The 18,656-nt window shown below is 31.3% G+C and overlaps 1 protein-coding gene across 16 annotated transcripts in view; it reads right to left on the minus strand.

Moving 5' to 3' along the window:
• The window catches only part of LOC139527331 (kinesin-like protein KIF12), a 78,229-nt gene that overhangs the window by 26,451 nt on the left and 33,122 nt on the right, over positions 1-18,656 (minus strand). For 7 of the 16 annotated variants that reach the window (XM_071322717.1, XM_071322714.1, XM_071322713.1 and 4 more), the window contains 2 exons: positions 13,605-13,742; positions 11,156-11,291 (listed from right to left, as the gene is read on the minus strand). In XM_071322717.1, coding sequence (XP_071178818.1) covers positions 11,156-11,291; positions 13,605-13,742 — 274 coding nt within the window. Of the gene's footprint in view, positions 1-4,258; positions 6,331-11,155; positions 11,292-13,604; positions 13,743-16,901; positions 16,929-18,656 lie in introns of those variants that run through there. The other 9 variants (XM_071322712.1, XM_071322709.1, XM_071322707.1 and 6 more) reach the window with 4 other exon arrangements.

Consider the following 18,656-nt stretch of genomic DNA (forward strand, 5'->3'; position numbering starts at 1 on the left):
CTTATTATGTTTATGAATACAAGTAGATGTATGAACCAATATAAGACCATACAATGAGCAGTAACCAAGCAAAATAAAGAATTTTATATCCTGAGTTCAAAACATTGTGGTGTACATCATTAGAAACTTTTCATTTATCAAAGCTTCTAGTTGTAAAATACTACAATGGCTTTAAAAAGCCGTCAGTGTTTCTTAGTCTGTTAGTCCATTATTTTTTCTTATCATATTTATGAATACAGTATATGTATGGATCAAACAATAAGCAGTAACCAAACAAAATAAAGAACCAAAAGACCTTCAGCCCAACACAAGTAGATGTATGAACTATACAATAAGCAGCAACCAAGCACAATAAAGAACCAGAAGACCTTCAGAGCAACACAAGTAGATGTATGGACTATACAATAAGCAGCAACCAAGCAAAATAAAGAAGCAAAAGATATCTAGGAACAACACAAGTAGATGTATGGACTATACAATAAGCAGTAACCAAGCACAATAAAGAACCAAAAGACTTTTGAACAGAGCAACACAAGTGGATGTATGGACTATACAATAAGCAGTAACCAAGCAAAATAAAGAACCAAAAGACCTCTAGGAACAACACAAGTAGATGTATGGACTATACAATAAGCAGTAACCAAGCACAATAAAGAACCAAAAGACTTTTGAACAGAGCAACACAAGTAGATGTATGGACTATACAATAAGCAGTAACCAAGCAAAATAAAGAACTAAAAAGACCTTCAGAGCAACACAAGTAGATGTATGGACTATACAATAAGCAGTAACCAAGCACAATAAAGAACCAAAAGACTTTTGAACAGAGCAACACAAGTAGATGTATGGACTATACAATAAGCAGTAACAAAGCAAAATAAAGAACCAAAAGACCTTCAGCCCAACACAAGTAGATGTATGGACTATACAATAAGCAGCAACCAAGCACAATAAAGAACCAAAAGACCTCTAGGAACAACACAAGTAGATGTATGGACTATACAATAAGCAGCAACCAAGCACAATAAAGAACCAAAAGACTTTTGAACAGAGCAACACAAGTAGATGTATGGACTATACAATAAGCAGTAACCAAGCAAAATAAAGAACCAGAAGACATATAGGAACAACACAAGTGGATGTATGGACTATACAATAAGCAGTAACCAAGCAAAATAAAGAACCAAAAGACTTTTGAACAGAGCAACACAGGTAGATGTATGGACTATACAATAAGCAGTAACCAAGCAAAATAAAGAACCAGAAGACATCTAGGAACAACACAAGTAGATGTATGGACTATACAATAAGCAGTAACCAAGCAAAATAAAGAACCAAAAGACCTCTAGGAACAACACAAGTAGATGTATGGACTATACAATAAGCAGCAACCAAGCACAATAAAGAACCAAAAGACTTTTGAACAGAGCAACACAAGTAGATGTATGGACTATACAATAAGCAGTAACCAAGCAAAATAAAGAACCAGAAGACATCTAGGAACAACACAAGTGGATGTATGGACTATACAATAAGCAGCAACCAAGCACAATAAAGAACCAAAAGACTTTTGAACAGAGCAACACAAGTGGATGTATGGACTATACAATAAGCAGTAACCAAGCAAAATAAAGAACCAAAAGACCTCTGGCAGAAAACAAATTCAGTCATCAACAATAGGCAGCCAGGTGATATAAAATAAGTGGGAGAAATTAACATTAACAAACCAAGCTCTACCACCAAATTCTCCTAACTAACATAGTACACGAATGCCCCAATCACACCACATTTTCAATATTCAGCCAGACCGCGAAATTGGGGTAATAACTCTAATTTGGCATTTAAAATCAGAAACATCATATTATAGGGAATATGTGTACTAAGTTTCAAGACTTGAGCTTCATCAAAAACTACCTTGACCATAAACTTTTACCTGAAGGTTCTACTGAAACTATTATTGCAGAAAATTTCTTCCTTTTGGAACTTATATTATGAAAGAACTTTTATTTCATGACAGAGGTGTCTTACTCAGGACAGACGCATTATCATTTTGATAAGAACCATGTTTTTTATAGAAATCAGTTTGTCGGACATTATTTAATGTGTCTATATAAACTTGTTAATGGCTTTGATTTTATCAAACAGATCATAACCTTTATAAATAACTTTAATTATAGATAAAAGGCACTCCATTGATTAAACAATTATATTGACTTTTTACTTTAGAGTTGCACTTGACCTATTTCTTCAGAAGAATTAAGACATTTTCTAAAAGTTTTAAATTACCACAGTAAATCTGATATTTATCAACATTGTTTTGACACCAAAGAAAATTAGTGATCTGCTCACCTTAACAAGGGCCAAATTAAATTTCTCAAGTGTCACTAAGACCAATACATGAGGGCACCGAGACCTGAGAACAAAATTAAAAAGTTGACATTAACCTCATTTGTCACTTATTAAACATATACAATAAAAAAGAGACAACCTGTTAAACAAATACAATAGGAAGAATCAAACAGACCCTTTGATTTAAGACTCCAACGCTCCCACGAATGTCAAATTGACAGACAACTAACTGATAACCTGTCATAAAACTAATTGTCAAAACTATGTCTTTCCTTTTTGACCACACTCACTTCCCTATCTAAACCCAATTCTTTGGTATGGGTTAAACTTTACTCATTGTTCAAGGCCTTAAAGTGACTTATAGTTGTTTAAAATGTCTGTGTCATCTGGTCTTTTGTGGAGAGTTGTCTCATCACCAATTATACCACATCTTCCTATTTTTAGAGCTCTAACAATTTGGATTCATTATTTAATGAAGGGTATATATGTATTTTGGATTCCCTGGGTATATCCTAAACAAAAAATTTCCATGCATTTTAAAAAAAAAAAAAAAAACATAAAATTAAGTATCCAAGGTGGGTCTCATTGGGGTCTAAGCGTGACGAGGGATTGCCGATTTTTGGTAAGCGTATGTGACACGTGAAAATCAAGCGGGACCCGGGAAATGACAAGAAAATGAAATTTGCTAATGTACATAGTGTAAGCAGGATACGGGATTCTGACAAAACAGTAAGCGGGATCCGGGATTGGAACCCCCCAATGAGACCCCCTCCAAGAAATAACAAATTTCCCTTAATCCACAAAAATATGAAAGTCATTGAAATAAGTGAACCCATAAAAGTAAGTGAACCCATAAAAGTAAGTGAACCCATTAAACAATGTGAAACCAGACCATAGTACAAATGGGAATATTAGTCTAGGGAAGTGAAAAAATGTCAGACATTCAGTGATTATAAGGTCTTACCCACTAATCACATGAATAATTGGAGGTGTCGGTCTATTATCAGTTTATGTACAAATGAGTTTAATTTAGAATGATATTGATCTTCCAACTCAAAAAGATAAAGTGGTAAAACGTTCTTCTTTTCAAACGATGTACCCTAGAGTAAATGCCAATGTGTCAATCCAACATAATAAAATTACTAAAAAAAAAATTAGACATTACAGAGGTCAAACATGATAGACAATAGATATAAGATAAATGCTAATGAGACAACTCTCCATCCAAGTGACAATTTGTAAAAGAAAAACCATTCTAGGTCAAAGTACGGTCTTCAACACAGTGTGCATTTTATATACCGGTAACATATAGGGAAATCATGGTGACTGTGTCAAATTTTTTCCTTTTTTTCATGATAAACATTAATCAAGAAATGAACCTATGAGAACATTCACTGTCAATTCAAATGTATTGTATAAGGCCATGAAACATGATTAATTAACACTGTGAATATTAAAGGCCCAATCCAAGGTCCAAACTGCCAAAACATTCTTTAAAATACCAAGAAATACAGTACATGTATCAAGCTTTAAATTGCCGAAGTCTAGACAAGCTAAGATTAATATAAAAAATCTTCTCTAATTCATCTTACAAATCTAGAAAAAAAACTATTTTCCTATAAAGTCAATTGTTTTAAAGGGGGTCTGCCAATGTAATAATTAAATCATGAACTCAGGTACCCTAGTAATAGCAAACTATGACCAGAACGGTACATCAAGTTAACATTTCTCAAACAATGAAAATAAAATCCATAATACTGTTTAACCTTTGTTTGTTGAACAAGTGCAACTTCAAATGTAGCTTAGTTTCAGATCTTAAAAAAATCATATTGGTGCAAAGCTAGAATTTTTTTTTGTTGGATCATTTCAGTTTACTTCACATGTGGGAGGACAAGTATGATTATTTTACCTGAATCCTGATTTTGATCCTTTTGATCCTGATTTTGATCCTTTTGATCCTGATTTTGAACTGTTTTATCCTGATTGAAATTAGGGAGCCCTAATTGTACATCCTCAATATCTAATCTTAAAGGACCAATCACATCTCCTGCATCAGTTTTAAGATAACACATATAAACGTCATTCCCTTCGTACTCAGAACCAACGTCATCCATACTGAAGTCGTCAACATCTGCAACTTCAGGAAAATCGTATCCTTTAGAATTTATTTTAGGTTCCTGTATATTTTTAACCTCAGGTTTATGATTTTTGTTTACACTTTCATTGTTTTGACTGATTCTACTTCGTTGTGATTCCTGTATTTGTTCCTCCCGGTCGGACATTTTAGACCGATTCCGAATAACATATTGCACTTTATTATCCTTCGTTTTTATTTCAACTCTTTCTTGATTAGGATCAGACGGAGGATTCCGACGTTTTCTTGGACTAGGAGGACTTCTGTCTGTTTCACTATTCTGTCGGTCATTTGACCTTACACTTGAAGTCCCTTGGCTTGATCTATCATTGTTTCTATAATTTGAATTATTAGTTCTATAATTATCTTGACTAGCTTGTTGTCTATTCTTAGGTGACCTTGGAACTGGAGGTTGCATGGCACGGCGATCATGATATTCTCCGTATTCCTGTTTTGTATGGTGTTGAGCACCTTGTTGTATACTGGGTTCCTGCTGAACACCATTTCCTGCCCTAGGATCATAAAAAGAAGCTTTTTGAGCATACACTTCGTTCTGAGCATGCTCAGGAACTTGATTATGGTTCCTGTTAGGTTGACCTGGCCCACGTGCAACATGTGATTCTGGGTATGTACCAACAAAAGGTTTCATATAGTCATACTGCTTGTTAGAGCTTTGATAATTATGTTGGTCTCTTTGTATATCCCCATTTGGAATTCCTCTAGAGTTTACATTATCATTTTGATCAAACCTTACATTCCTATTATTTCTGTTATCCCCATTTGGAGGATGTACAAATTGGTTGGAATGTCCATTTTCCATAGCTCTTACATCCCGATATGATTGACTAGTATGATTCAACGTAGGTGATCTGGTTTCCTGTCTTACATTCTCATGACTCATCACACGTCTCGATGGCTCTGGTGAAACTTTAGGTTTGTAACTCGTTACACTTCCTCTCCCAGAATTCCTACTTGATTGATTATCATTTCTGGATTGTATTGCCGGACCATTTTTAACTCTAGGAACATTATGGCTTTTCTTTAAATCTGGAAGTGTAGTACTCTCACTTGGAAATGAAGACGGTCTGCCTTTACCTATAACAGTTACACTGACGTTCTCGTTAGATCTAACCTTAGCACTCTGTAGAGCATCACGTCTCGTAGCTTTGTAACGAGCGCTATACGTTGTGTCTCTACCAGGACTACCGGTCTGTTTGCTGCTGTTTGTTCGATTATTGGCAGTTTTATTCATAGCAGTATTTTATGTTTACCTGGGATTTTAAAATCTCAGGTTATATCCGTACTATTGACTTTTCTACCCGAGACAATTTTTATGATCACTCAATAATACCAGTATTTGTCTGTCAAAGTCTATCTGTAAGATTTAAAGACATAATACAAAAGTATCAATTGCCCTTTTCAAACAGTCTTTTACACGCTTTTATCTGTAAATCTCCTTTTGTACCGTTACATGTAAAGACTGAGCAATTATTTGTTTAAATTTTCATTTGCAAATCCATTTTGTAATACTTCATTGTCAGAAATTTAATTAAATCCAATCTTCAATGCTTATATATTTTTTCACTACAATCAATCCATATATATCTTTTAAAATTCTAAAAACTTTCTTTCCATATCTTCTTTACATGATGTTTTAAAGAATAGTCCAAAAACCGTCAAATCATTATCAATCTTATATACATTCGTTCTTATACAGAATAATATTATTTTTGATCTCCATGTTGAATTCTTGAATTATGGGAACAAAGGAAGAGAAGAAAAATTTGATTACAGGTGAATAATAATATGGGGTCACCTGTTATAATTCTTACTTATTTAATTCAAACGACTTAACTCGGTCAATTTACATTCTTTTGTTTAAGATCACCATTGAATAGCTTAATTTAAAGCTTAAATTCCATTTAAACATGATCTGCCTTTAAACGTTTCCTTTCTATTATTGTAGCAATACGAACATTTTAAACTGTTACCAAACAATTCAATAAGAAAATAAATCATTCAGAATTAATTTAAAGGCTTGTACCTTTTGTGCATGTTTCAAGTTTGTGCATGATGTGCATCAATAAATTAGGTAAAATATTTATAAATGATTAAAGTAATCATTCTACCAACTATCGTTATAAATTTTCTTTCAGAATGTGAAAAACAATTCTACAGACGAATAATTATATACTGACTACTTTGAAAAATTTTCTGTTCAGTAATGCATTGTACATATTGCACTCATCAAAGAATATTTTCTCTCTCTGACAATTTCAAACAAACAAAAAATGTTTACAGTAGCAATTAAATTATTTAAAAAATGACAAAATTTTTATCATTTTTCCTTTTTACATTTTTTTAATTTGAATTGTAAGACTGGCTTTAATAAACTCATATCATAGTTACACTTTGTATGTTTTGTTTAATAAGCATGATCACAAAAAGGAAATTAGCTTTCAAAAAGAATAACAAGAAACGGAAATTAACTGTCAGAACCTGGCAACGATTGCCATTCCGAAGATCCTAACCCACTGACAATACATCTTTGCCATTATAAACAGGACGTTATTAAAGACCTCTCACACAAACTTATTGATTCATTAATTACGACTAATTCAAAATACCTGTACGCACGTAACAATGTCATTCAAGTAAAATTTCATAGATCAATAACTCGTAGAATTTAAACAAAATCAGATCCCAAGGGAAGATCTTCCTGCGGTTTTGTGAAGATTTATTGTCTTTTTATTGATAAAAACATTGTTGACTGATATGTTTTTCATGAGAAAATGCACATTTATAGTAATGACGCATGGCACAATCTTAGTTTAAGATTATTTAATGTTGATTATGTCTTTCTTAAGAAATAGAGTTATCTCCCATAGATTGAAGTATGCTCGATCTTAAATTTTATCTTTTAATCAACTGAAAAAAATATTTTACCATTAGATTTTCATAAGAAATGCACATTATAGTAATAAGGCATGGGGCAATCTTAGTTTAAAGTCTATTTATTGTTGATTATGTCTTTTTAAGAAAATAGAGTTATCTCCTATATGTTGTATTTATGCTCTATCTTAATATTCAAAACTTCAATCAACTGCATATAGATTTTTTGCCATTACAGAAATTTTTTTTAGGAATTTTAAAGAATGATTGGCATAAAAATCAACATTCAATGTGGGAAGAGTACCCGGAATTTATTTTGAACCATAAGTGATGGATGGTCCAAAATTTACTTTAAAATTGAGAATGGAAATGGGGATTATGTCAAAGAGACAACAACCCAACCAAAGAGCATATAACAGCAGAAGGCAACCAATGGGTGGTTCTTCCTGTAGATCAAATAAGTGGAAAAAATCTAATCTTGAAAGACTTTGATGTTGAAACATATTTGAACTTATATATATATATAAACGAGTCTAAATTGAAAACTACGTTCAAACCTATGATTGTGTTCAACTTGGATTAAAACGGCAATTTTTACATGTGTGCATGTAAAACAAATTTCGTTGTAGAAGGGTCTATAAATACCGCACAAACAACATATATATATATATATATATATATATCCAACCCATGATAACATTTCTTGACCTCTTAATCAATAATGTTTCTTTTTTGTCTTATTTGTCATCATATTACTGTTGAACTGACAGTCCTGCTATAGGTCATTAATTTAATTCTTAAGGAGTAGGTTCAGTAAGACCCCTTTTTGGCCCAAAAATATAGCAGTTTTACAAAATTGTGAAAATGTAATCTTTTAGATATTTACTGGAAAGTAAAATGCTTCTGCTACATAAATATGGGCTGTTTTTGACAATACAATGTACATATATCGGGTACTAGCATCATTAAGTCATGCTTAATTACTGAAATCTTCACAATTTTAGCATTTTAGTTAAATTTTAGACGGTTTCCGTCTTACATGAAAGTGGCCGCATTCGTGTTCATTCATAATATTGAAATGTAAGTTGTATTTGGTGATAATACATAACATATATAAAGGTTGAGGATGAACACGGATGCGGCCACTTTCATTTTTGACAAAAACCATCTGAAAAGAGACGTTTTTTGGCATATTTGGTGGATTTTTCATATTTAAGCTTAAATTGGAGCGTTTTTAATGACTAAATCAGTTAAAATCTTTCCCAAAAATTTATCAAATCAATTGAAATAGACACTCAAGTGTTTAAAAAATGTCCAAATCTTTCGCTAGATGAACTTGAAATTTGAGGCCAAAATCGGTCCTTACCGGACCTACTCCTTTGATCAAACTCCGAGTAGAAAAATAATTAACTTTTAAACAATGGCTGCACTTTTAAAGATGAATACAAAATTAAAACTTCTTTTGTAAACCAATATTATGATCATTTTATTGATGGTTGCTGTTTCATTGCCTCTGTTAAATTTAGTCACAACTTTTATAAACTCAGGATGCTTTCGAGCTAGGCATATTTTAAAACACATGCTGTTGGAATGGTGTTTAGTGCCACATCAACACTATTTTGCAAAAAATGCATGGTAGTCAGTTGGTTTTTTTTAGGAAGAAACCGGAATTCCCAGAGAAAACCGCTGACCTTCAGTAAGAAAAACAAAGTCCTCTAGATATTATTTGATTAATTTCATTGTTATTTGCACAAAGACATATATCTTCATGCTTTTATCTTGGCCTATAAAAATTCAACGAAACAATTCAGTTGGAGTGAAAAGGTTAAAAATGTTTTGATAGCTAAGACTTTACATATATATTCAATACAAACATTATTTTTGTTTTTGTTTATACAAACCATTTCAGTATTGTTAAGCAACAGCAACTTTGTAGGTATATATTTTAAACACACATAGACTTTAAAAAACAAGAATGTGTCCCCAGTACACGAATGCCCCAATGACACTATTATTTTCTATGTTCAGTGGACCCTGAAATTGGGGTAAACCCTCTAATTTGGCATTAAAATTAAAAAGATCATATCATAGGGAACATGTATACTAAGTTTGAAGTCGATTGGACTTCAACTTCATCAAAAACTACCTTGACCACAAACTTTAACCTGAAGCGGGACAGACGGACAAACAAACGGACGAACGGAAGGACGGACAGACGAACGGACGCACAGACCAGAAAATATAATGCCCCTCTACTATCATAGGTGGGGCATAAAAATTACCCAGGTGGCAAAACAAAACATTGAAGAAAACAGACAATGGAAAAAAAAAGATAAGGCAAAAAAAGTCCAATCTAGGAAGGCAGAGTTATTATGATAACAACAAACTAACTTTAGGATAAAGTCAGGTTCTCTTTCTGAATACCTGTAGTATTAAGGAACCATATATTTTTCATTTTAAATTTCAATAGGCTATTTGCCAATTCCCGTAATTGACCCTGTAATTAGAGACTTTTTTTTTGGTTGTCTCCCTTATGAGGGACATAATTTATTATTCACAATGGAGAGCTAGCAGAAAGAGCAAATTTACCTGTAATCTTGAAGGTTTTCAAATTTTTCATTTACATTAATTTGTTGTTCAGCTAATTACTTTTGACATCAAAAATTATTTTTCATGAAAAATTAGTTATACCGCCGATACATCACTTTCAATTCATCATGTTTTGCATTGGCAAAAGTCATTTTTGTCCAGTATGGAACCAGTTCACGATTGACAAAGGGAAGCAATTTGTTTAAAAGTGTGTAATAACAGAATCAAATCGTAATTGGCAAATGGACTATCGATTATTAATTATGTTCAACAATTTGACACTCCTTAATAATATGATATGAATAGACACCAGCAGCTCACTAAATTGAAATTATCACTTTTTAGGATTAATCAATGGTAAAGGATCCATATATACTGTTAAATCACGTTATCTTTTCATTTGTTGGTTAAATGATATAGAGTTATTTCCCTTATCACAATATATATCTAAATAAAATTCTTTAAAAAACTTATAACAATAATGGACCGACTAATCATATTTTTCTTGATTCAAGTTATAACTATGTGTAAGGACGATTTTGTTTTCATAATACTTCCCTGCATGTTTCTTCTGACAAGGCCTTTACCTATAACCCTAGACTTGCTACAATTCCCTTTCTATTATTTCTCTCTTACTAATTTATATGTTTACTGATAAGTGCCAGTCTACTGATTGCCCTTTTCCCCTGCAGATGTCAGTATATTTGTAATCTCCAAGTTATAGCAGCAAAATTTAAAAAAAAAAGAAAAAACATAATTAGGAAGGGACATGTAGCAAGTCTACTATAACCCATATCTCATGACACTTATGTAGATCCTTAGGCTGTATATCATTGACTCTAATGCAATTTGATATTGTTTGACAATTAACTAAGATTTTTCTATACTTTTGACCTACTGAAAGTATACAACATTTGCTAAAAGCTTGCATGTACATTTTCTTAACAATAACTCAACAATGAGAAAAGCTTTTAAAAATCATGAAAATTGCACTTGACCTTCATTCAGTCAAAGATATCAAAATTTGAAAAAATAGAAACAAAGCATTTTCAGGTTAATCAATGGACACTGTGTGTTAGCCACCCGCTCCCCTGCCTGTCTCACAGCCCACCTGTCCCAAATACATCCCCACATTAATAACTGATTTTTTCTTTGAAAATCCGGTTAAAAATCAAAGAACAACTATCCTACCTTCTTCTAAGACAGCCATGAGATCGTCCACCGTCTCACATTCTACTATAAACAGATTCTCTACGTAGAAACCTTTATTTTTGGACCATCGGACATTCAAGTATCTTCTGTGGTTTGTGTTTAAAAGATCTATCACCTAAAAATAAAGGTACTTATAACATTATACATCTTTTATCTTTTTTACATAACATAGCAGTTCAACATTTAAAATTAGGAAGCCCTTCTGATGCTGGAAATATATACAGTGCTATTTTCATTTACTTGTATTATTACTGTAAATTCAGAAATAATTTCTTTACTCTTATTGCAAAAAATGTGACAGGGTTATAATAACAATAATTTAAAATGACATTTAAAAAAAATATATATGAATAAGACAGGATTTTTCTAAAAATAATATCGCATTTTAGTCTCAAATGACAAAATCGAAACAATAAATGCTCATAATAATTTCTGAATTTAAAGTATTTATATCATACATAACATGATTCCAAGTTAAGATCAGATGTATCCATAGATTCTACAGACATGGAATAATATATAAATATTCTTCTCTCTGGTAAAAGTATAATAAAGATATATCTCTGCAATTTTTTCCCCCCTGGATTACCTATAAGTTCACCAATTTAATTTTATTTATTTCGTTTTTGGTGAATTTAGTATATAAAAGACAACAGAATAATTTGGGCCACTTTTTTTTTACCTAATTCCAATGTCTCAGTTGGAATGTGAAACATATATCTCAACAAAAGTGCTTCACTCTCAGACGAACAAAAAACCCAGGTTTTGATATCTTAATCTTTAGACAAACACTTGTAAAAAACTTGTTATATTAAAGAAAAAGCCTAAAATTTAAAGACAAATATTGAACTATGAAAGAACCCCAAAGTATTTACAAAGCAGAAATAGCATAAATTACAATAGTCATCGAATTTCAATTTGATCACGTCAATTTCAAGTTGAAACTTACAAGGTTTTATACTCTGGGGTTATGTAGACTTGGATTTCAAGGGCTTCCTTGTTTGTGGATCGAGATAAAGAAAACTGTCAGCGTTGTTTAACAAAGATATTGAGACGTTGTTTGAACAAAATTTAATGTCAACAAAATATTCAAGCAGTGTTTATGAAACTATTATTAAAATTTCAAATGGGGTTATAATTATAACACGTTAGTTAATTTGTATCAAACATTAGTCTTTGTATTGATCAATAACATATGATTCATTAGAAATGTACATTTGGAGAAGAAAATCTCAGTATACGTTATATGTAACAATTAACTTATTAAATATTTATATTACAATTTTATACGTCATAAATTTCTTTACACAAAAGGGAAGAAAATATTACAATAAAAGAACGGTCTTTTTTGTCTTATCTTTTTAAATTCTAAAGATATTTCTCATGATCTATACATTAACTATTGATATTTTTTAAAGAGGGCTATAGTTCAGAGCAGTTTAGTGCTGAGGCTAATCAATAGTGGGATGAGTTTGAAGATAACAATCTTTTAGAGATAAATCACATTTTTTAATGAGATGAAGATTAGGACATAATCGCATTTGTAATGAACAAAACTTTCAAAAACATATTTTACTTCACCTTCAGGTCAGTAAAATAAGAGATTATGAACAAAGTTTTAGCCACATACCAAACGTTTCTCCTTTGTCCTAGCCCTTAGTTTTTTTTAATTATCTTGTATGAGAACTGTTCAATAGACGTATTTACACTTGTATGCAAATTTGTCCGCCATTACGTAAAATCACACAGGTTCTCATAAACTTTGACATCATAATTTAAAATATTTGACATCACAATTTAAAAGTGATTGTTGTTTGACGTCAAAAGGTGATTCAGGGTCTATCTAAGGTCATTCGGAGGCAAGATACAGCTAAATACCTAGAGTGTAAATAATGTTTTTGCTCCTCTTTATGACATACTGTCAAATTCATTTATTTTCTTGGGTTCCAATTTTCATGGGTTGAGGAAAAATTGTATTTTCATGGATGTTTGACTTCATGGTTTTGCCAAGGTTTGCATACAATCCTATAGAAAACTGGTACATTGTTGAACATTTTTATTCATGGTTCACCTTTCTGCGTTAAAGCAAAGAGATTTGGTATCCAATCGATAATAAAGAATCTACAGTACTTCAGTTTCATCTTTTTTTTATCTACAAAAGGGAGATAACTATGGAGAACAGATTCAAAGGACCTTTCCTCTTTTAACTGCACACTTGGTCTAATAACAATAAACCATGACCATACAAAATAAATATTGAACCTTTGGTAAGGTCAGACAAAATTTTAAAATGCACAAGGGCAAAAGGTTCATTTCATAACAAGAAATGCTTACAAGGCTTTACAGTAGCCAGGATTATTCCTCTATCCAAGGGAGATAATTTGAATATAACTAATCCATCAGACAGGAGATAATGAGGATTTTTTACCTGTTCATTGTATATTTCCAGATAAGAAGCTTTAATTGTTTTATTTCCTGTGACCTGTCCTAATTGTTGTACCAGGTATCTGAATGACCTCTGGATCACCCCTTGCATATCTGATTCTGGATGGTTGCCACCTTCAAACTGAAATACACAAAAATATTATTGCAGAATTTGTTAAATTTGTTACATGTATTGTTAAAACTTTACATAATACAAATTGCTGATTCATTACTATTCATTTATTCTGTCAGTCTGCTCATTTCATTTTATGAAATGAAATGAACAGACTAACTGAAAACATGAAATTAACGATCTTGCAATTTATCTACCCTAATTTGGCTTTCATTGGACAAATCATATTAAAACAAATCATTTCCTTGTAGTAAATCCACAAAAATGTCTCTGCAGATTCAGGTTGCATGAAACTAGCTAGATTTTATCTAAACTCTCTAAAAATGAATAAAGCAAAACAGCGTAAGCATTGCATGCAGTTGTACTATTATCAAATTAAAAACAAATGACCTTGCATGATGTTAATGTAAATTATAAATAAAGTCATCTAGCTTCAATATATTCAAATTGACAAAATAATAGCCATTATAATGTAATTAATAAATGAAGAAAGCTAAATTTTTGCAAGTAAAATCTTAGAAGGAATTCTGATGATAATTACTTAGGTGAAAATCAGTGAAGTGTGAAGAAATTTCAATTAACAAAGATTTAAAATTGAAGTCTCAACTTCTAAGATACTTTGGTCATGCAATGTTATATCATATCGTTTATTTGACTCATACACGTAATGCCTGTACCAACTTACTAATCATAATGGGACAACTATCCAACAGATTCCAGATAAAACAAGTTTAAGGTGGTACCCAACACTTTCACTAAAATCAATTTGGCTCGTTTAATTTTCATAAAATTTTCACAAAGTATTTACTTTGACCCTTTAGTCAAAATATATAAATTTCAAAAATTTTGAACCAATCATTTTATCAGAAAAATTACACTGGTTATATAGCAGATTGACAAACACTTATTTTGATCATTGAGAAGCTTTATATTCCATTTACAACACAATGTTATTAAAACGTTTGGCTGATTTTACAGAGTTATCTCCCTGTAGTGTTAGGTACCACCTTAACTCATTTTTTAACAGAATTGTTAAAGACCATACTTTTGACTTAAAATCGTTTACTTTTACAAATTATAACTAATGAATGGAGAGTTGTCTCATTGGCATTCATACCACATCTTCTTAAATCTATTTCTTCAATTCTCATGATGAAAGAAATGACTCTTCATGTCCTACAACTGTATGTACAAATAATTAACTAAGAATATCTTCACCTCTGTACCAACTCCATAGGGCGGGTAGAAATGACCAAATCAACAAGAGCTTTCGCATATACATATAAACAAATCTTACACAAGACAAAAGATAAATGACATTTGGCATTTTAATAAACTGATTTCTAACCCATAAAAAAACAGGGCCAACTTAAGCTACCTAGCTACCTATATTGTGCAAGTTTATGATCTATGTTGAGGACCATCAGGTAAGATTTACATGTTTGTTTTGACTCTATATATTGTGCATATTGCCTTAAGTATGTCTTTCCATGTATCTTTTTGGTTTTTATAAACTATTTTTTCGACCACCAGGAACGTGAAGTTATAAATCAAATGCAGCATTGTTAAGTGCTCAGGTTAAAAATAATGAAGTCAAAACTTCTGTCTAAGGTAAATGTAAATGGTGTCTCTTCTTGAGTTTTATTTCAAAATGCAATCCAGTAAATGTTAAAATCTTGCAAGGAGCCAGAATTTTATTGCAATTTTGAAAATCAGTTGCACCTTTAACAAAATAATTTCAGATATAGCATCACATTCAAGCAATATAACTAAACTTACACATTTTTTTTAACATCATTTAAACAAGTAACACCATTTTTTACCTGCAGAGATTTTGAAGGTTAGCATTAGAATCAATATATAGGGTTGAAAACTCAGCTGAAATAAAAACAGTAACAAGACCATTCCACCATTTTAAATCTGAATTATCACCTTTACAAGAATTATCTCCCAAGAAACAAGCTATTTCTTAATATAACAGACAAAATATTGACCCACATAATTGCCTTTACATTTTCATGATCTAAATATCATCTTCAGAGAATATGACCACAAATTTATGGTGCATAATCACTGCATATAATTGCAGTCACTTTGGGTTTTCCTACCTTGATGTATATATGTACATAAATAAATAAGTCAAAACTGTAAATGAAAGGTGGCAAGATGCCACCATTTCGCATTTTTGCTTTATAAAATACAAAATGCTAAATCAAAGCAATGCACAAAAGTCGCAGTGGGCTACAATTGAAATTTCATGTAAGGCATATACATATATATTAAAATAAACTGTTTACAAGGGAGATAACTCCACAAATGTGAGGAAGAATGTTAAAATATCTTTATGGAACCCATTACCAGAGTTTTAGGACTTTAACATGTTAATTTGTTATTGTTACTAGAAACTTGTAGTTAGTCCACACAAAATAAAGAATTTTGCAAAGACCTTTGAATGATATAATTCAAATGAAATTTGCAGGGAATTTTATCAAACGTACTACTAGAGAATATCCTTTTCTTTTGATAATTTGCAAAATACTGCAGCAGTCTGATTTATAAATTATACAATGATTAATTGAAAAGTATTAAAATGAATTGAATTAAAAGAATTCTTGCATTAATCCAAAGAAAAGCATGTGTTTAATTCACACTGGTGCCAAATATGAATGTTACAAATGATAATCAGAATTTGAAAAAAAAATCATAAAAAAAAATAAAAAATACAAGCATACACTCATTTTAAGTTTACCATATAGATACAATTAGATATATTAAGGCTTCAACAGCATTTTAAAAATAAATAAGTTTAAAACACAACTTCTTCTCAACTGAAATTGTTGTATCATTGTCATTAGTAATTTTTGAAATTGTTTTATTTGTAATTTTCAAGCAAAATTATTTTACTTACAATCTTCCAAAATATAGTTTTACACAATTCTAAAATTCCATTTTCAAAACTTATCAATCTTTGTTATAAGGGGAGATAATCATTTAAATGCAATTTACATTTACTTTAATCAACAGAAATATTACAGATAAACATAAAATGAGTGTATAAATAAAAAGATTCCCCTTTGGATAATTTCATGAGAATCTGCAAAGAAAGTAACATGTAACAATAACAGGAAATTGGTTTGAGGAAATCAAGGGAAATAACTCAGGACAGACCTCTTCTCCATTCTCTGTAGCTGGAAGCTGAAAATAAGGACAAATTAAGAAATTGAAAAAACATGAGATCATTAAATAGCAATAAATGACCACCTCCTGTGAATTTCAGTCTCTGAAGTACATTGTATCACAGAACATCAGCCACATAACACTTCTATGGTTACAGTCTTGTAATTGACTGTTCAATTAGCTAATACATGCAGAGCAGCTGATACAAGGTATTTAAACATTTTCTGCTTCACAGAATTTTTTCTAGAATTCAACAGAAAGAACAAACAAAATTTAAGAACCAGTAGCTAGAGCATAAACTTCAATTGCCATTTGTCAGAACTCCTGTGTTGAAATTATATAATAATAATTGATATGTTCATGTAACGTAAAACTGTTTAGGAACTATTCAATTATTCAAAACACTTAAGATTTTCTAACCCGAGGCCTTATTCTTATTTGGCAAAACTTTTCAGAATTGTTTTGTATTCAATACCATCTTCAATATACAATTTGAGTTCATCTACTAATGAATTGTATGTTGACAAAACCAGCATCTTGCATACATAATTATGTAAATAATTGTTTTAAAACATACTCATAACATTAACATGGCAGTGGCAAATCCAGCCATTTTAAAAAGGGGGGGTTCCAACTATATGCTCCCATTCAAATGCATTGATCGGCCAAAAAAAAGGGGGGGTCCAACACCCCCCCTCCCCCCCTTGGATCCGCCACTGCATGGTTTAACTTATTTGTTGCATGGGCACTCTAACTTTCATTGTGATCATTGGCAGAAAAAAAGATAGATTTTAAAAACATTAGGAACCCCTTTGCAATGGTCTAATCAACCAATTAACTTATAATCATGTCAATCTAACAAATAACGACATTAAATTAGATTTCCTTTTTAATAAATTACAGTAAAGCTGTTCAATCAAGCAGACTGTTTTCCTGTTTCTTATATCACAATGCCGTCAGTCTGTCCTTTGGTAGAAATCACAGGAAAAATGGATAAAAAAGATCGAATTATGTATAATTATTGTATTGAATTCATAATATTGTCTGACCGAGTTTTTTTTAATAAAAAATTGCAACATAATAACTTCCTTTTATTTTAGTAAACACTCCAATTATAGTAAACAGCAGACGGAACATTTAACTTAGCAGGACTCAGTACAAATTAGTCATAGAGAATTTCATTCAGAAAAATAATTTTTCATAAATATGTGCTGAATTTTCTCTTATCTTTATTTGACATGTTAGTTTTCATTTTTTTCTTTTTCAGTTATAAGTTGAAGAGTTAAAAGCTTAATTGAAGCTTTTCTTTATTTGACAAATTAGTGTTTTTTTTCTCTTTCAGTTGTGAGTTTCACTTACGAGTATTTGGTTCAGCTATAAGTACCCATCAATGAATGACGTCATTTCTGAGTACTATGAAATTGAGAATGGAAATAGGGAATTTTTAAAGAAACAACAACCTGACCAAAGAGCAGAAAATAGCCCATGGTCACCAATGGGTCTTCGACATACATAGATATAAGAAAATGTGGTATGAGTGCCAATAAGACAACTCTTCAACAAATAACAATGCATGTAAATATGTGTGCATGTAGGCATGCTTATTTTAGAAGTACAATTTCAAGATCAAACCGAAAAAAATATATATTTGACAATATATAGACAAACAGATTTGACCGTCTGCACAGATATAAATTCTTTTGTGTATCCTTCTTGTTTAAAGTCCTATGAGGTATATCAATGTAT

The sequence above is a fragment of the Mytilus edulis genome, chromosome 6 (genome assembly GCF_963676685.1).
Source record: "Mytilus edulis chromosome 6, xbMytEdul2.2, whole genome shotgun sequence".
Lineage (NCBI taxonomy): Eukaryota > Metazoa > Mollusca > Bivalvia > Mytilida > Mytilidae > Mytilus > Mytilus edulis.